We start from the raw sequence: 19,567 nt of genomic DNA on the forward strand, positions 1-19,567 counted from the left end.
ACAAATGAGAGACATGACAACCCAGCCCAACTTCCTCCCCGCTGTACTCACCTGCGCCCTCTGGCGAACCAGACTTTACCTCTTCTAGGAAGCCCATCCTGACTCCTCCAGCCCACAAGCCCATGGCTACAAGTAGGCTTCATTCATGCAAGTACCTGAGGGGTCACTATCCTTCATAAAAGGGATCCTCAAGCAAGAGCCCCATCTTCCCAGGCATGGAAAAGAGCACAGGGCTAAGACAGGAGGCCTGGGTTCTACTCCTCTTCTCCGTGTGACCTGGGGCTGGTCTTTGCCTCTCTGTGCCTCTGTTTCCCTGGTGTTAAGATGCAGGGCTTGGTCTGTACTGGAAGGATGGGAACCACAGAGGGGACCTCTGGTCAGGGGCTCCTCAAAGTACCTACTACAGCCCCTTGCCAACATCACTGTGCTCATTGAGCAGCCTCTGGGTCTCCACTGACCCCCATATCCTAACACCTGAAACTGCTGGAGGCCACTCAGTATCCTGGTCCCCAGTCACAGCTGGGAAGAAAAGAAGATGGGGTGCCCAACAGATCCACATCTTGGTCTCACTCCCACTCGATGCCCCTGAGCCCCCCCAGAGGTACACCAGAGTTGGGAGGGTCTGTGATGTCTCCTGAGTTGCTCCACGGTTCCAGCTAGTGCCCAACAGGCTCCCCTGCACACCTGTGGGACGGAACCCTGGCTTCTTCCTCTGGGACGGCTCCCAGCTGTGCTGGAGGTGTGCCCCCACCCCCCCACTGATGTCAGGTAAGTACTGAATCTGAGATGACACTTCCTTGATCAAATGACAATGCTCTAGTTACAGACTCTGCTGAAGTGGTTTCTACTTCTCCCTTCTCGCCTCACTCTCCTTTGCCATTTCTCATCAACCTCCAGAACCCACAGTCAGACAGCTGAGATGCTGACCAACCCCACCAGACTGCAGACCCCCTCACAGCTTGAGGACAGAGGAGCCTGCTTCCCAGAGACACAGCTGCCCATGCCCCTCTGGCTCTCCAGGTGTAATGGAGCCTCAGAATCGGCCAGACCACTCCACTATCTCCACAGTGTCTCTTCCCACCCAAGCACAGGGTTTACGGCGGGTGGAGGGATTCTTGAGTTCAGGAGCTGGGAAAACAACTGCAGCAATTGACTGTTTGGAAAACAATTTATAGTTTACAAAACACTCTTTTCCTTTATCTCATGGGAATGCTTGGTGCCACCCTGTGAGGCAAGCAGGGTGGAAACCAACAGCCCCAGTTTGCAGACTGAGGCAAAGAGTCTCTGGAGGGTGAAGTCACTGCCCTGGGGCCGCCAGGCTGGAGTAAGGTGAGGCTGGGAGAGCAGGACTCCACACAGAGCATCCAGACAACCCCTCCCAGAGCGGGGATGAGAGGCCAGGGTGGCCCCAAGTCAGAGAGGCAGTGGCCAAAACTACTGCTTGCAAGACTCGGGAATCTTGCTCCAAAATAAATGTGTGCATAGGGGCGTGGCGTGCACACGAGCAGGGGAGTATGTGTGTAAGTGTGTTCATGTGCTTAGAAACATGGGTACCTGGACACATGAGTACATGCATGCAAGGGGTACGTGCATGGGTGTGTACGGGTATGAGGAATGTGTCAGTGTGTGTGGGCCAAGGTATGTGTGCGTCTCTGAACTCTATGATATTAACTTTTTGAAAATAAGGCCCATCGATCTGTCCATTTGGGTTTCCCAAGTGGCTCAGTGCTAAAGAATCTGCCTACCAATGCAGGAGATGTGGGTTCCATTCTTGGATTGGGAAGATCCCCTGGAGAAGGAAATGGCAACCCACTCCAGTATTCTTGCCTGGAAAATCCCATGGACAGAGGAGCCTGCTGGGCTATAGTCCATGGGGTCGCAAAAGAGCTGGACACAACTTAGTGACTAAACAACAACAATCTGTCCATTTATTTGTCTATTTTTCTCAATATTTTCTATTTTTCTGAAGTGTCAAGCAGAGAACTGGGCATAGACAGGTGCCCAAGAAATACTGGGGTCTTGCTGCCACAACTCAACCTGTGACAGTCTTGCCTGGGCAGGTGACCAAGCCTAGACCCTTCTGCTCAGACCTCCTCTCCCACTGAGATCCTATCTCCACTGCAGGACCCTCCACCTCATGTTGCCCAGAGCTGTGAAAGCACTCTGTCTGCCTTCCCAGAGCATCAGACAGATCTGGGGTGTCTGCAGTGACTCTGTAAGACACAGCCTAGGGACCAACCCCCATCACCCTTCTTCAGCCATCTCCCAGCCCAGGAAAGGCTACCTTCCCAGACCCACATGCCCCTTCACATAGCCAGTTCACCCCTGGACATATTCTCTAGTAAAAATGTTCACAGTATCGCCCTCTCTCTCCGCCCCCCCCCCACACACAGGACGCCCCAAGGCCCTGGGCTGGACAAGCAGCCTCTCCCACTCCACCCCAACCTCCACACTCCCAGCCAATTAACCTACAGCCTTGGCCAAGCTGCTGGGGCCTCTGCCGGAACACCCACTCCTTCCGGGGGAAGATAGCTGGTTTATAATCTCTCCCATCAGTGAAACAGCAGCAAATTAAGAAATATGAACTCTGGATTTCAGGACGGCCCACAGCCTGAACCTCCCAGAGGCCAGGGATCTACTTCCTCTCACTGATCTGTGGGTCAGCAAATTCCCATGATTTCCACTTTCTTGGAATTCCAACTTTGTTTGGTGCCCGAGGAGAGAAAGGCAGGAAGGATTGCTGAGCTCCCCCAACACCTTCTCTCCCACGCCGGGGTCTCAGCCCAGCCTCAGGCAGGGGTAGGCTGGAATTCTCAGGAGTGGCATCTCTGGGTCGTTGATTACACCACAACACGCACGCTGGGTGTCAAACACTCAGGCAGTGGGTCTGCACAGAATGTTATGGGGAAATCTAGGTTTGCGACATTTTTTTTTCCACTGTGGAGAACCCCAATTCTCTACAGAGTGAGGTTACAGGTGAGAAAAAGCACTTTGGACTTACTAAACCCCCTCTTGGTAAGAGTTTTCAACTCAACCATATCTGAGGTTCTTTCTGGCTCCAAGCTCTGTAATTATTTGGGATTATTTTCCCATGGGGACATATCTAACTTTATGAGACACCACTGGAAGAGCAGGATTCATTTCAGAGCCAGATATTGAGACCACCTGCCCTGTGCCATTAGCAGCAGGCATGGCATTCCGGCCCCTGGCCAGCTCATGGGACCCGTGCTGGCTGCTTTGCCTACTTAGAACGGAGAGCATAGCCTCTGATGGGATGGTATAGGCTGACCTCAAGTTCAGGGTTCTAAGCAGGAATTTCCTTCTTAAGGTCTCAGTATCTTCATTATAAGGGCTTCCCAGGGGGCTCAGATGGTAAAGAATCCACCTGCCTATGTGGGAGATGCAGGTTCCATCCCTGAGTTGTCAAGCACCCCTGGAGGAGGGAATGGCAACCCATTCCAGTATTCTTGCCTGGGAAATCCCATGGACAAAGAAGCCTGGCAGGCTATAGTCTATGGGGTCACAAAAGAGTCAGACATGACTGAGCCACTAAATAACAATAACAGTTTTCTTTATAAAGCCAGACTCGTCCCCTCCTCACTGGCTTCACCCTCTCCTTCCCCGCAAGGGCATCAGTGCTATTGGAGAGCTGTTGGTCACGTCAAATCTGACTTTTTAACCACGGTCTCAAATTAGAGCCTCAGACATGTGCCATTACTCTCTCACGCACTCATTTCCCCGGCTTTCGTAGCTCATTAAGGGAGCTAATGGAACCGATTTTGCAGCTATGGATGAGTTGGCCCCACGCCAGATGAGACCTCGCTTCATTAAGTTCTGGCTGTATCCTGTCCTCCTCAGCGGCTGAGTTCCAGGGAGGTCGGCTCACATGATGCTCCTGACCCCAGATGCCTGGGCCCCGTCTGAACGCCGGATGACTGATGGAGTTACACCCCCTTTGCAACAACTGTCCCTCCCTGGTGCTCGGCCAGTGCTGCGTTGGCCACGGTGCTTGGTCACAGACACCACCTCATTCAGGACTCACCATCTGCTGAGGAGAACCAGCATCGTCCTTTTCCTGTGGGGAAGCCGTGACTCTGAGAGGTGAAGTGACCTGCCCAGAGTCACACCACTGGGTCGTGAGAGTCAAAACTGGGACCCGCAATGAAAGAATAACAGAACTCTACATTGCCAAACCTACGATTTAATAGAAAAACCTGTAATCACTTTTTAAAATCCAGATGCATATCAGAATTATCCTGAAATTTTTTGGAAAAAAACCAAAACTTAGACCCAGACCCGCTGGCTTCTAGGCAGTGAGGACAATGCAGGCAGCTGCTGTGCTCCTTTTGTTCATGGGCTCAGCCCCACAACCCTGGGGCTAGACCAGGCTCTGCCATTTAATGATTGTTAACAGCGGCTGCGACGGCGGCAGTTCACAGAGCGCCTCCTGGGTACCAGGCACTCTACACACACCTGAGCTTTTGTCCTTCAACAAGGACACCACTGACCATCATTCTCAACTGAGGAGACAGAGGCTCAGGAAGGTTTTATAGCTTCTCTGGGTCACAAGTGTCACACAGGGCCACCTCTGAGTCTAGGAGTCCTTTGGGAACCAGGAGTCAACCGTCATGCCCAGGGAGGACTGCCCGTTTTACAGATCTCTTCCTGACCCCTACGAACATTTACTGGTCCTGCCTGGGGGCCAGGCCGGGAGCTGAAGTTGGGAATGCTGCCACAGACTGTCCCCCGGGACCAGGGTCTATGGATGAGTTACTGCTGGTTAGGATGCCTGATGAGGATGTAGGCACTAAGGAACTGGGCCTGGATCCTTCTCCTCTCTTTTTCTTTCTTTCCAGATTTAGAACCTGGCAGACCAGAACCAGGAACAAGGAGGGCCCCCAAAGAGCTGCTCCCAAACCAGGCCAAGGCTGGGGTATCTGATGGCTGGGAATGAGAGGAAAGTGGCTTGACTGGCTTGGAGCCTCCCTAATCACCTGCCACCAGAGTCCTGGGAGGTGGGAGTGGCTGGGGCTCTGAGCCCAATATCTGCCTGGGAAGCTCTGCCAGCAGGAGAGCCAACACACATTTTGAAATTGTGAAATCTCAGGGGGCTTCCATGGTGGCTCAGTGGTAAAGAATCCACCTGCCAATGCAGGACACACGGCTTCAAACCCTGACCTGGGAAGATCCCACATACCATGGAGCAATGAAGCCCGTGCACCACAACTGCTGAAGCCTTGCACTCTAGAGCCGCTGCTCCGCAACAAGAGACACCACTGCAATGGGAAGCCCGCACATCCCAACTAGAGACAGCCTGTGCAGCAGTGTGACCCAGCACCACCAAAAAGAAATAAATAAAACAATTAAAAAAAAAAACTAAAGAACACAAGACTCCTTCAATTTGCTAAATTTTGGTGGCCTCAGTTTGTCTGCCTCCTACCAGCCCCAGAAAACCTAGAAACGAAAGTAGAAGTGCCAGGTCTGGGTGAGGGTTGGGGTAGGGGAAGAATGCTTCTGGAAAGAGGAAGCTAAGCCAGGCTCCCAGGGAGGGAGGGGGAGGGCCGGTGGGAACACAAGTGCTAGCTGGAGCAGGCGCGGGTCCCACGCATAGGAAGGACCAGCTATGCCACAGGGCTCTGGGTCAGACAGACCTGCATGCTGGATGCAGGGGCCAGTTCCATCCGATCCGCACCGAACCAATCTGGAAAGTGGGGACAGTGACAGTACTTACTGAGAACACACAGAGAGCTCAGACAAGCACAGTGCCAAGTGCAGAGTAGAAATGGGCTTTGAGGTTTGCTTGGCTTCACGAGTCCCCCTGGGTCTCGCTCTGATGTGGCCTCATGCTCTTCACCTCTCTGGTCACCAGAATTGGGGGCAATTCAGGCACAGCCTCTAGGACCCAGGGAGGCTGATCCCCTCCAGTCCAGCAGGTCACAGGAAACAGATCCTGAGAGGGACAGGACCAGGCTGTGCAGAAGTAGACTAAGAGTCAAAAGTCTATGGATATTGGGACTTCCCTGGTGGTCCAGTGGTTAGGCCTTTCCAATCCAAAGGTACGGTACAGGCTCCATACCTGTTTGGGCTAAGATCTCACATGCCTCGCAGCCAAAAACCCAAAGCATAAAACAGAAGCAATATTACAACAAATTCAAGAAAGACTTTAAAAATGGTCCACATTAAAAAAAAAAGAAGTCTCTGGATACCGTTTTGCTGTGAAAGACTCAGTGAGGAGGGGCAGGCCCTCCAGGGTGTGGGAAGATCAGGGCTGATCTCAGGGAAGGGACCCTGGGGCACAGGAACCATGGCTGAGTGCTAGGGACCTAAACCAGGGGACTGACCTGGCCCTCAGCTTGGGCAGACTGGAGGTAGGGGCACATTCCCACTCTCCCAGGTGGCAGATACCTTTACATCCTGGGCTCGTTCGTGCCCCTGTTCAAGCAATGTCCCCTTCTGCAGAGTATGTAGTGACCCTGACCTTAATGACCTGAACCCCAGCTCCTCATCTGTGAAATGGGCCTGCAGTCTCCTCACCTATGGCACTGAGGGGAGGGGAGCGGGCAGGTCTGAGACTATGGGCACCCGTTTCATAGGTAGGGAAAGAGGCCCAGAAAGAGCTAGAACCTCCTTCCACTCCCAGAGGTTACACAGTGTGTAAGTGGCAGGATCAGAGCTCCCTCTGCCCCAGGAGGTGGCAGACCCCAGCATCTGGCCCACAGACTTCCCACAGCGGGTGAGGAGAGGCCATACACGTGCCTTGCGAGCCCCTGAGCACATACTCAGAGGGTCTGGCTTCTCTTATCGTCTAACTTCTTAGAGGAAAAGAGGATTTTTCTGTCAAAATCAAGCTACATAACAGTGAAACGTTACCCTGGTTCTGTTTCTTCTGTGATAGCATAAAAATAAGACATCTTCATCCTAAGACAGGAAAATTCTTAGCAAATGTGTTTTAGTTTAACCTCAAAAAGGTCTCTTCTACCTATGGCTGATTCATGTTGAGGTTTGACAGAAAACAGCAAATTTCTGTAAAGCAATTCTCTTTCAATAAAAAATAAATTTAAAAAAAGGAGGATCTCTTCAATGGTCCCTCCTCATGAAGAGACCCCACCTTGGCCACAAAGTCTGTGCCCCCAGCTGGCCAGTGGTGCCCATAGAGCCCGCGCAGGGCTACAGAGGACTGGCGGGTGTGGAGAGGGTGACTGAGGCCATGCCCAAGCGACCCCTGCAGAGGCCCCCAGCTGGCCATGCTGTGGTCAGCTCTGGAGAAGGGACCCAGCACACCCGAGCTCTCACAAGAATGACCACTGGTCTCTCCCCTGGAGGACGAAGATGACAAAGGAACACAAAGTGGCTCTGCATCTCTCCCGCTTCCCTTGGCTTCAGCCAACCTCATATCCGCTCTGCATCTCTCCCGCTTCCCTTGGCTTCATCTGCGTCCCTGCAGCTCCCCACACAGGCCTGTGTGAGCACCAGCAGCCAGGCTCCTCCCCGGGGAGGCAGGGAAACCGGCTGCCCAGGCTTCCAGCCTCGCTTGGCGCCTGGCCCCTTTCTCTCTGCTGCTCCTGTTGGGTTAGAAGGCTCCAGGCCTTCGACACCTGACCCCTGGCTCCTGGGAGAAGTCTCTGGAGCCACAGCCATGAGGAAGAAGTAGAAGGGGAGGAAGGCCCCGCCCTGTGGGCAGCCAGGGTGACAGCCTGGCAGCAGGGACACTCCTGACACGGGAATGGGCTGAGTGACTCACCCTCCCTCTCCCAGGCCTCCAAGGGTAAGGACACACCCCAGTACAGGCTCAGCTGACTCAGGGCGTGAACCGAGTCACACAGAGCAGTGGAGAGGGGTCTTCGAACCTGAGTCATAATTGCCCAGCTCCTGTCCCTAGTAGGACACATACCCAACCGGTGGTATCACCACAGCTGACTGTTCCCCTGGCAACACCACTGCCAGCTGGCCCAGGAGCGGCATCTTGGGGCATCCTCTTCATAGCCTTCTTAAAAGGGGGGCCCTTGAGAAGCAGAGCACCCAGCCCCTTACATTACTGACCCCCACTGACAGGGCACACAGGGAAGGAAGGCTGAGAGCCACCATGTGGCTGCCAGACAGGCCAGGGTTCCAGGGCTTCTTCGCCTTTCTGAATCTCAATCTCCATATCAGTGACAAGGTGGTGATAACAACCCATTCTTGGATTCTGTATTTGTGTTCAGCATGTTGGAAGCATTCAAAGGGACAAGTGGGTGCTCTTACCCTCACCCCCACCCCCTGTGCCACTGCCTGCCAGAGGGCATGGAGAGCACCGGCCAGGCCCTCAGGCACAGCCCAAGAAGGGGGCTTGTGTGGGTTCACGGAACAGCTATGGAATAAACTATGAGTTCCTTGGGGGCTTCCCTGGTGGCTCAGATGGTGAAGAATCTGCGGGAGACCCGGATTCAATCTCTAGGTCAGGAAGATCCCCTGGAAAAGGGAATGGCTACCCACTCCAGTATTCTTGCCTGGCGAATCCCTCGGAGGCTGAGCCCTTAAGAACAGGGCAGTGCAAGTGGCAGGTCAAGGCTCTGGCCCGTCACACTCCTGAAATAGACTGTGAGCCACACTGAGGTGGGGGTGGGGGCAGGGGCCGGGTGCAGGCTAGAGGGCCAGCGGCTCAGGGGTGCTCAGCCCAGGAGTGCAGGGCGGCGCACAGTCTCACAGGTGGCCCCATCGAGTCTCGGAGCCCCACTCCAGGCTCCTTCAGCCCCTCTCTCCCCAACTTCAACCCAGGAATCCTGGGGGGTCCCAGTCTTGCACCACTGTCCCAAGCAAAAGGCTCAACCATTGAGCCATAAAAGGAGACCCACCGGCGGAGGCCACAGCCAAGGCTGACTTCCCACACCCCACGGGGACGCCTCAGGTTACAGGTTTGACGCTACTGCTCCAGGAGCACCCGGTCAAGGCCGGAATCAGGAGGAAACACTGAGCAGCAAGGGTGTGGGCGGGGCTCCTCCTTCTTGTCCTACCCTCGTCCGATCCCTGGGGGTGGAGCAGACTTTCAGGGTGACTAGGATGAGTCCTGAGCACCGGACCAGCCCCCGTCTGTCCTCTGCCTGCCCTCAGCCAACACCAAGCCCGAAACCCACAGGACAGAGGGGCAGGGTCTGAGAGGGGAGCAACCAAGTGACAGCAGGAGAAACAGAGCTGGGAAAGAAGAAAGGGGAAGGACAAGGAGGCGGAGAAGACAGAAAGGGAGAGCATCACAAAGGGAAAGCAGCAAGCACAAAGCCACAGTCAAAAGAGAAAAGCGATCCTAATCCCAAACCGGCAAAAAATAAAACCCAAATCAATTTTCTCAGCGTCTCTGACCTGTCCAGTGCTAAAAAGGCCTCCTGAGGCGCCCTGTTCCCCCAAAGAGCCACCTGGTACCCCTGCCCTAAACACACTGCCACAGTTCCCACACAGAAGGATTTTAATCACAATTACACTGGGCCTAATCCAGTTAGTTCCCGAAGGGCAGAGGGTGGGGAGGGGATTCTTTCATACCATTCTTTCCAACCCTGGAAGCGGCTGGCTGCCCCAGGTGCAGTGTGAACACAAGGGAGTCCTGACGAAGGCCAAGAATGTGCCGCTAAGAAATGCTCCATAAAGAAGGCTGAGCACCAAAGAATCAATGCTTTTGAACAGTGGTGTTGGAGAAGACTTTTGAGAGTCCCTTGGACTGCAAGATCAAAGCAGTTGATCCTAAAGGAAATCAACCTTGAATATTCATTGGAAGGACTGATGCTGAAGCTAAAGCTCCAATACTTTGGCCACCACATGTGAAGAGCCAACCCATTGGAAAAGACTCTGATGCTGAGAAAGATTGTAGGCAGAGGAGAAGGGGATGACAGAGGAGGAGATGGTTGGATGGCATCACCAACTCAGTGAACATCAATCTGAGCAAGCTCCAGGAGATGGTGAAGGACAGGGAAGCCTGGCGTGCTGCAGTCCATGGGGTCACAAAGAGTTGGACACGACTGAGTGACTGAACAACAACAACAAAGAAATGTACTCAGGCCGCCCCAAATGACAGCCCTGCGCCTTACAGGCTCTTGCTGTCTCACGACAGGATCCTGGGGATGTTAGCCACCAAGACCAACTTCTGCTTCCCACCACATATCCAAACCCCTTGCCACAAAGACAACTGTTTTGCAAAAAATTCCCAAACTGCCTTTTTCCAAGGTTACTCGGGGAGAAGGCGGAAGGAAGCCCAGAGTCTGGTCCTCTCTCAAGCCCAGGCAGCCTGTCATGTGGAGCCACACATGGCCCCAAAGAGGCAGGAGGGAGGGCAGCAAAGTTCTCCTCAGAAAAGGTGGGAGCCTGTGGGAGCTGACTGGGGCTGTGGTCTCTGTACCCCTAGAGCAGCAGACCCACCCATCCACGTAGCGCCTGGCACCCACTTTTACAGCACAGGTGTGCTGGCAAGGTGCCTCACCTAAGGACAACCACTGTCCCCAGTCCTTGCTTGGTGGCCATCACCTTTGGACACATGGCAGCCAGTTGCCAGGCTGGGACCAGATGAGGCTGGGGGCCTGCAGAGCCAGACGCTCCACCTGCTGCACCCTCGCAGGGGCCTCCTACGAGGACGTCCCAAGGAGGCCCTGGGAGAGGAAGATGAGGGATCCGAGTAGGAGAGCAACTTCCCCAAGGGCAAACCTGGGGACCAGGCAGACACATAACAGACCTCTGTTGTCAGGGAGACCAGGCTGTGGGCTGAACAATAGCCCAGGTGACCCAGAAGACCCTACAGCATCCCTGGAAATAGCATTTCACAAGGGTCCTGGTGACACTACAAAAGAAAGTTCTGGGAGAAGGAGGGCAGGTTTCTGCCCACCTAGTGAGGGAGGGCACCAAAGACAGACAGACGCCTCAATGCGGGAGACCCGGCTTCGATCCCTGGGTTGAGAAGACCCCTGGAGAAGGAAGTGGCAACATATTCCAGTACTCTTACCTGGGAAATCCCACGGACAGAGGAGCCTGGTGGGCTGCAGTCCATGAGGTCGCAAAGAGTCAGACATGACTGAGCAACTAACACTTTCAATTTCACTTTCTAGTCTAGTGGGATGACGTATGAATCTGAGTTCTGACAAATGGCGAGGGAGAGCCACTGCTGACCTTTCCCCAATCCTTCAAATCCTACCTAACTGCCTCTTCTTCCACAGGGCCCTTTGGTCCCTCCACGGCTCCCCAGAGTTTGTTAGGGCCTGGACACCACTTGCTGAGATGAGGACACAAGACTGGGAGTGGGGAAGCAGTACCCCACAGCAAGTGCTGAGTTGTGCAAACCAGGCATGTTGTCACACACACACAGCCCCTGTGCCCTCCTCTGTCATCCACATGCTTCTCAGACCAGAGGCCTGCATGGAAGCTGGCAGTCTGTTCCAGGAAACCTCCCCTGGCTGGCCCAGTCCTGACAGTTTCCTCTCGCCCACTCACCAACCTAACTTCCTGCCTGTGGCACCCTGGACTTTTGCTGGGCTGGGCTTGTCTGAGACTCACAAGGCTTGAGATGAACCATACACCCTTTCTGAGGCATTCCCACAGCTAGCACGGTCCTTGTGTGCTGGCTTTGTGTGTGTGTGTGGGGGGGGGACCACCACCTGTCTACTCCCAAGCATAGCACCCTGCACAATGAGGAGAGCTGGACAGACGCAGACAAACAGCAGCAGGACCGCCTGGGGCCCAGTGCGGTCATGGAGGACGCTGTTAGCCTTCTTCCAGGAGCCGAGTGTCAGAGAGCCTCCTACGTCCCCACAGACTTGCATGAGGCATGAGGTGAGTTGGGCACTAAGACTCTGGGATCAAACTGCCTAGACACATGTCCCAGTCCTGCCACACAGCAGCTGGCCATCTTGCGCAAGTGAATCACCTCTCTGAGTATCAGTGTCTTCATCCATAAAATGGGAATGAAAAGAGTTAGGTAAGATAATGTGTACTGTGCACAGGGCCAGGGCCTGGCAGACAGAACACTCCGGAAAACTGTCGGCCATTCCTGGGAGTATCAGACCCCACAACACCAAGGCCTGAAGCCTGGAGAGATGGCATCAGTTCCCGGCTTGGGTGGGAAAATGATTCTGAAAGTCCCAGCAGAGGGGATCCTGACAGCAGGCTAGGAACACAGCTGCTGAAGCTGTGAGGGAGGCCAGCTGGGCCGGGCCGGAAACATCTCAAAACAATCCCCCTCTGGGACTTTCCTGGTGGCTGAGTGGAAGAGAATCTGCCTGCCACCAGGGGACGTGGTTTCGACCCCTGATTCGGGAAGATCCCACATGCCACAGGGCAGAGAAGCCTGTGCACCCCAACTATTGAAGCCACAACTACTGAAGCCTGTGAGCCCTAGAGTCCGTGCCCTGCCACAAGAGAAACCACAGTGAGAAGCCTGAGCACCACTAGAGAGTAACCTCCACCCGTCGCAACTAGAGAAAAAGCTCGCGTAGCCATGAAGACCCAGCATAGCGAAAAATAAAGAAATTTTTTTATTAAAAAAAATAAAGAAAAATTAAAAAATTTTCAAACTGTCCCCAAATCCTGCTATTTGCATTTCATAGGGCTTGACACCCTCCCTAAGATCCTCATTTCAAAAAACAAACTGCCCACTTCTGGCAGTTCAGAAGGCTACTTGAGTCTGGTAGTACTGGAGTTACTCAGATTCTTTCCTTTCAGGAGAGGGGCGGCCTGGAGAGATGCAGTAAAACCACTAGGGGGGACTCCATTGTATGAGGCGGCCAGCCCTCCACACGCTTCCTGATGTGTCAACTCAGTAAACGAGGCCCTGCAGAGGGTGATCTGACCGGTCTGGAGGTGGTAGGTGAAGGGGTGGCAGCTGCTAAATGAGAAAGTACCTGGCCTGCCAGGCAGCCCCACCCAGCCTCAAATCCAGCTCCACAGCACCAGCTCCAACAGGCCAGCCCCACCCATGGAGCAACGCAGGGACCTCCTGGCATGTGGATTCAACACCCCAAAACTCCACTCCAACAAAGACAGGACGAGGACGGCACTGGGAGCCCCAGGGGCTCCTAACATTTTTTAGTGGACCCAGAGGCTGGAGAGCAGGACTGGGAAAGAAGACTCCCACTGCAGACCCCCTCAAGCTACTCAAGCCTTTGTTTTTTTGTTTTCTATGATTTACTTTTAATTGAAGGATAATTGCTTTACGATATTGTATTGGTTTCTGCCACACATCAGCATGCATCAGCCATAAGTATACATACGTTCCCTCCTTCTGGAACCTCCCTCCCACAAGCCTTTGTTTCCATTTATCTAACTGTCACTATCATTTCTGCCTGCCAGGCGGCCAGGGATCACACGTGTACTTGGCAGAAAGTCAGGAGGGGAGATGATTCTGGTCTCTGCTATAATTTCCCATCCCAATCAAGTCATGTGGCTTCTGACCACTAACTCACTCCAGGTCCTGACTTTCTTATATGGATAAGGCTTGAGGGACTGGCTCTCCATGTGAAGGGGTGGCTGTGTCCACTTAGCAGTGAAGATATGGGGTGTCAATGAACCAGTTAGCCCTGGAAGGGATCACAAACAAGAGGTCAGTAGGAGGCAGTCCCCTGCCCCAGACACTTGGCAGGCAGACCTCCAGTTCCTGCCAAAGGGACTACAGAGGTGCTAAGGGTGGTGTGGAGACTGGAATGTCGGCACTGCGGGTAGAAGCTTCCTCGGGAGAGAGTCGCTGAGTGTGAGGGAGGCCAAGACGGATCAGGCCAAGTGGTCAGGGGCTCAGGGAAAGGAGAAGAGGCCCAGCTCCCCAGGAAGGAGGAGCCTGCTTCTCTGGGGCCCCCAAAGAACAGCAACAGCTACAGGGACACTGACCACAGCTCTTCCTGTTTTATGAGCGTCTGCTGTGTTCTAGGCTTCATGCCAAGCACTATCTATCACTTTGAGCAACAGGGCCAGGAAGACAGGCACGAAGAGAGGGCAGGACACTAGGCCTGGCCCACAAATGGCAGAGACGGCCTGGACAAAGCCAGATTACAAGCCAAGGAGAGGTCTGCCTGGGAAGGGATGTAGGTCCAGGGAGGCAGAAAGGCCAGAGCCCAGGGCCTCTGCTTAGGCTGACCAGGGGCAATTGGGGAAACAGCTAGGCAGAAGCAGAGAGAGGGCTGAGACCCACTCAGGGACTGACTGAGCTCCCGGGGCCCAAGACGGCCATGTGCTGAGGTCTCCTGGTCCTGGCCCTCCTGTGCAGGGGCAGAGGCTATAAACAGAAAGGTTTATAGGTTTATAGCCTCACTAGAGCCATCACTCATAATATAGGTATGATGTGCTAGAGGTTGTGGTTGTCCCATCTTGGAAGCAGGAGAGGACCTGCCTAGTTGGGTGGGGATTTGGTCACTGGAGTGGGGTGGGGGGTGGCAAGAACAGGAAGGTGCTGGGGTGGGGGCCTCATGGACTCCATGTCCCCCTTGTGGGCCAACCTAACACCAAATTCTGAAGATCCCAAGCCAACATCTCTAGCCATGCTCACCCAAAAAGCCTAAAGGGGAACAACAGGGGAATCTGTTCTGGATCTGCCCCCTTTCCAGTCCACAACAGGGACCACTATCAGACACAGCACCTGCAGGAAAAGGCTTAGAGCCAGTCCTGCTTAAGCCAGTGCTGCCTGGGCCCATGAACTCCAGCCTCCCACTCCATCCCTGTCTCACTTACAGCCTCTGGAGTACCACACGGGGTGGTCGGAGCTCAGCCCTGGCTCACAGGGCCAAAACCTCAGTATTAAGAAGAGGCTTCAGATGGCCCCTTGCCCACCCAGGCTGCACCCTGACCCAAGCAGGAGTGAAAGGGCCAAGATGGTGCTGAAGGAGAGAATGAAGATTGTCACTGCTCACTTCCTTAGCTCCATCTCCCCTCAGAAGAGCCATCCTTTTCCTGAAGGACTTGGAGAATCCCCTGCCAGGGGCTCCAGAAGGGCTCCCAACCCCACTCCATGGCTGGGTTCGTAAGCAAAGAAGCTGTGCCTGAGACCCAGCCTCACCAGCCCAGCCCTGAGATCTTCCAGACCCATCCTCATGATCCCTTCCAAGACCACCCTGGGGAGATGACCCCCTCTATCACTCCTGGTAAGCTGGGCCCAGGTTCCCGCTCAGATACTTGCAGACTCTGTGCCCTAAGCAAGTCCTGTGGCCTCGCCAGGCCTGTGCCAGGCCACTTTCTCTACATGCATGATTCCATTCCAAGCTCACATTAACTCCATATCTTAACAACCCTTGAGCAGAGGAACCTGATTTTTGAGAGTCCAAGATCTAGTCCAAGGTCACAATGCAGGCCAAAGATTAGAGCTACAACTGCAGGACTCTGGGCTCAGGCTCATAATTGCAACACCTGTAAAATGAGAAGATCTTCAGCTGTATTCTAACCTTCAGGAGCCACGCTCCTTGCCATGCTCTACCTATCCACCAAGTCGTTGGCAGAGGCTACAGCTAAGTGAAGTTCCCAGCAAGGACAGAGTCAAGGGATTTGAGGTATGGGGCACAGTCCTGGGCCCAAAACTGTATGACCTAAGCCAGGGCTACGGAGCTCGGTCAGCCACCCTCAAGACTCCAGGACTCCAACTATATCAGCGAGGTCTTAACCAGGCCCACAGAGAGTCTATGGTGTGATGTGGCTAGATGGCTGGCCCGCCCTCTGCCCAGGAAACGGGGTGGGTCAGGTCGGAGGAGGGTCTGCCCCTTTCAACCCGGGTCTGGTTGACTCATCTGGAGCCCATGAGTAGCTTCCTGCCCACAGGGGCAATGGGTGTCAGGCTTGCCTACCAGTCAGCCCTGGGAGACTGTCACCACTCCAGCCTAGGCAGACAGGGGCCTCAGGAGAATTAGCCCCACCCCAAGCTTTTGTGGGGACTCAGGCAGAAAGTAAGTGAAACCCATTCCAGTCAGAAGAGTTTCTCATAGAAGGAGCAGCCAAGCTGAATGCAGGTCCCCCTCAGGCCCAAACTCACAGGCCCAGCCAGAAACCCAGAGTCAGGAATTACTCACTCCTTGCTTCCGGGTACAGCAGGCTCTACCCACAGCTAACTACACCCCCTTGCTCCCTGGGACATTCTGAGCTTAGCTAAGCTAAGCCTCAGTTTTCTCATCTGTGAAGCAGGAGGGACCAGGAGCCCAACCTTACACACGAGTAAGAGGAGAAAACGGTAATGCTTAGCCTAAGAAGCTTAACAGAGGCCCTAGGCATAGCCCGTATCCACAGGGCTCTGCTGTTGGGCCCCCGCCCATGCGGGAGCGCGGGGTCACTGACCTTCAGGGCACACTTCTGCCCAGTGCGCCGGTGGAAGCACTCCAGCACCTTGCCGTTCACACCCAAGCCCAGCACCTGCTTGGACAACTGGTAGTCATCGGTCACTGCGTACTTCTTGGGCTCCCGCCGCCCCCCGAGGGCGGGAGCGCCGGCGGAACAAGGTCCGCAGGGTACACCTGACGGGGGCGCAGGGCCCCCCTGCTCCTCTGCTGTCTCCACGTCCATAGCCCCGCGGGGCGCTCAGAGGCGGCCCCAGCCTGGCGCGTCCGGAGCCACCTGGGAAAGAGACGAAGAGTGAGTTCCGCTCAGACTCCTTCAATACACTCCAGCCAAGGACGCCCTCAGCCGGACTGGGCTTCGGGCCGGGGACAGGGCTGGGAATGAGGAACGAGTTGCTGGAGAGGACGGACCCGCGGCAGGGGGCGGTGGTCACGCAAGCCGGGCACCAGGCGAGTCCTGCCCGGACCACCAGTCAAGAGGGGAAAGCGCCGGGAGGTCCCGGGATTAGGAGGTGGAGGGGGCCCTGTGAGGGCGTACCTGACGAGGGCGTACCTGACGGCAGCTCACAGGGCCGTGGTTGCCGGTAAGTGGCAGGGACAGGGGTCGCCAGAGGCCGCGGCCCTGAGCGCCCAGAGCCGAGAGTCGCGCCGCCGCCTGCCCACGTGACCGCTCCCCTCCCCCGCGCGTCCCCGGCTACAAGCCGGGCTGGGTCAGCCTTAAAGGGCCAGGCTGGCCCAGGCAGGACGGGGCGGGGCCGGACCCGCCTAGAGCGGCGGCAGAAATAGGGGGCGTGGCTTCTAGAGGGGGAGGAAACCTCCTAGGCTCCGCCAGCCGCTGGGAAAACCCAGCGCTAGAGCAGCCGGCTAACGGGTGAGTTGTGCGAGCAGCCAATTGTACAAGCCACCAAGGAAGTGGCAGCACAGAAAATCTCCTGGAGCCCCAGGTAGCCCCTGGAATCGAGTGTTTTCTCTGGAAGCTCCCAAAAGGCCCTCCAGTACAATGTGAAAGGTTTGCAACTTAGTGGTGGCCCGCTGCCAGTCTATCTAAAGTCTTAATTTTTGTCAACAGGGAGAATGAAATGGAATTTTGTTGAGATTCGCGTCTCTCTGGTTCCTGGTTGCTCTTGGGATCTTTCTAGCACTGGTATCTCTCCCCTTCTGTGCATCTCTTGTTCATATTCCCTTGGAAAACAGCATCCTAAGACTGCTGCTGCTGCTGTTGAGTCGCTTCAGTCGTGTCCGACTCTCTGCGACCCCATAGACGGCAGCCCACCCAGGCTCCCCCGTCCCTGGGATTCTCCAGGCAAGAACACTGGAGTGGGTTGCCATTTCCTTCTCCAATGCATGAAAGTGAAAAGTGAAAGTGAAGTTGCTCAGTCCTGTCCGACTCCTAGCGACCCCATGGACTGCAGCCCACCAGGCTCCTCAGTCCATGGGATTTTCCAGGCAAGAGCACTAGAGTGGGGTGCCGTTGCCTTCTCCGATCCTAAGACTAGAAATCCTAAATTCCTATTTAGTCATATCGACCAACTTTTCACCTTATGACTTGAACTTTTGGTGTCATGTTTAAGAAGTCTCCTCCTTCCACCCTAGTGCCAGATATTCTTTATTAGCTAAGTGGTCTTCCCTTCCACTCTGAGCCCATCTTAGATTGTGTGCTTAGTCGCTTAATTGTGTCCAACTCTTTGAGACCCCACGGACTGCAGCCTGCCAGGCTCCTCTGTCCATGGGGATTCTCCAGGCAAGAATACTGGAGTGTGTTGCCATGCCTGCCTCCAGGGGATCTTCCCAGCCCAGGGATCGAACCCAGGTCTCCTGCAATGCAGATGGATCCTTTACTGTCCGAGCCACCAGGGAAGCCCCCATCTTAGATTATCTTACATATTTTGAACTCATTTTCCCATCACAGACTGTTAACTCTTATTTCACAAATAAGGAAAGTGAGGGCCCGTAAGAGGAAACGACTAGAGCTTCAGGATGTGTGGCTGTCTCCTTGAACAAGCCTGCACTGCTCCTGCCCTTCTCTCTCACCCCACAACCCAGGAGGAGGTGGCTCACTTGGAACAGGGAAGGTTGGGTTGAATTGGGGCAAGATCTCTGTGTGGGCCTCTGCTGCCATCTACAGGCCACTGGCAGGACCTGTCCCACCGTGCCCTCTGTCCCACCGAAAGTTATCTCCTCTGTATACCCAAGTATCCACAAGTGTCTTCAGGCCTGCATCTTTTAATTTCATGGCTGCAGTCACCATCCGCAGTGATTTTGGAGCCCAAGAAAATAAAATGTGCCACATTTCTATTTTCCCCCCATCTATTTGTCATGAAGTGATGGGACCAGATGTCATGATCTTAGTTTTTTGAATATTGAGTTTAAAGCCAGCTTTTAATCATTACTACAAACAAGGCTAGTGGAGGTGATGGAATTCCAGTTGAGCTATTTCAAATTCTAAAATATGATGCTGTTTAAAGTGCTGCACTCAATGTGTCAGCAAATTTGGAAAACTCAGCTGTGGCCACGGGACTGAAAAAAGTCAGTTTTCATTCCAATCCCAAAGAAAGGCAATGCCAAAGAATGTTCAAACTACTGGACAATTGCACTCATTTCACATACTAGAAAGGTTATGCTCAAAATCCCTCAAGCTAGGCTTCAGCAGTATGTGAACTGAGAACTTCCAGATGTACAACCTGGGTTTAGAAAAGGCAGAGGAACCAGACATCAAACTGCCAAATTCATCAGATCACAGAGAAAGCAAGGGAATTCCATAAAAACATCTACTTCTGCTTCATTGACTACAAGAAAGCCTTTGACTGTGTGGATCACAACAAACTGTGGAAAAATCGTAAACAGATGGGAATACCAGACCACCTTACCTGTCTCCTGAAAATCCTGTACATGGATCAAGAAGCAACAGTTAAAACCTTACATGGGACAATGGAACAGACTGGTTCAAAACTGAGAAAGGAGTGCGACAAGGCTGTATATTGTCACCCTGCATATTTAACTTCTATGTAGAGTACATCATGTGAAATGTCGGGCTGGATGAACCACAAGTTGGAATTAAGACTGCTGAGAGAAATATCAACCACCTCAGATATGCAAATGATTCTACTCTAATGGCAGAAAGTGAAGAGGAACTAAAGAGCCTCTTGATGAAGGTGGAGGAAGAGAGTGAAAAAGCTGACTTAAAACTCAATATTCAAAAAACTAAGATCATGGCATCTGGTCCCGTCACTTCATGGCAAATAGATGAGGAGAAAATAGAAAATAGCAGATTTTATTTTCTTGGGTTCCAAAATCACTGTGGATGGGGATAGCAGCCA

At 53.9% G+C, this 19,567-nt stretch overlaps 1 protein-coding gene across 3 annotated transcripts in view; it reads right to left on the reverse strand.

The window, feature by feature from the left end:
* The window catches only part of MAPKAPK3 (MAPK activated protein kinase 3), a 28,112-nt gene extending 11,188 nt beyond the window's left edge, over positions 1-16,924 (reverse strand). The window contains exons 1-2 of one of the 3 annotated variants that reach the window (XM_005222920.3): positions 16,804-16,924; positions 16,252-16,527 (exon numbers count right to left, since the gene is read on the reverse strand). In XM_005222920.3, the coding sequence (XP_005222977.1) occupies positions 16,252-16,476 (225 nt within the window). In that variant the 5' untranslated portion in view covers positions 16,477-16,527; positions 16,804-16,924. Of the gene's footprint in view, positions 1-10,957; positions 11,388-16,251; positions 16,528-16,788 lie in introns of those variants that run through there. The other 2 variants (NM_001034779.2, XM_015459615.3) reach the window with 2 other exon arrangements.
* Between the last annotated feature and the right edge of the window lie 2,643 nt (positions 16,925-19,567).

Source organism: Bos taurus, chromosome 22 (assembly GCF_002263795.3).
Source record: "Bos taurus isolate L1 Dominette 01449 registration number 42190680 breed Hereford chromosome 22, ARS-UCD2.0, whole genome shotgun sequence".
Lineage (NCBI taxonomy): Eukaryota > Metazoa > Chordata > Mammalia > Artiodactyla > Bovidae > Bos > Bos taurus.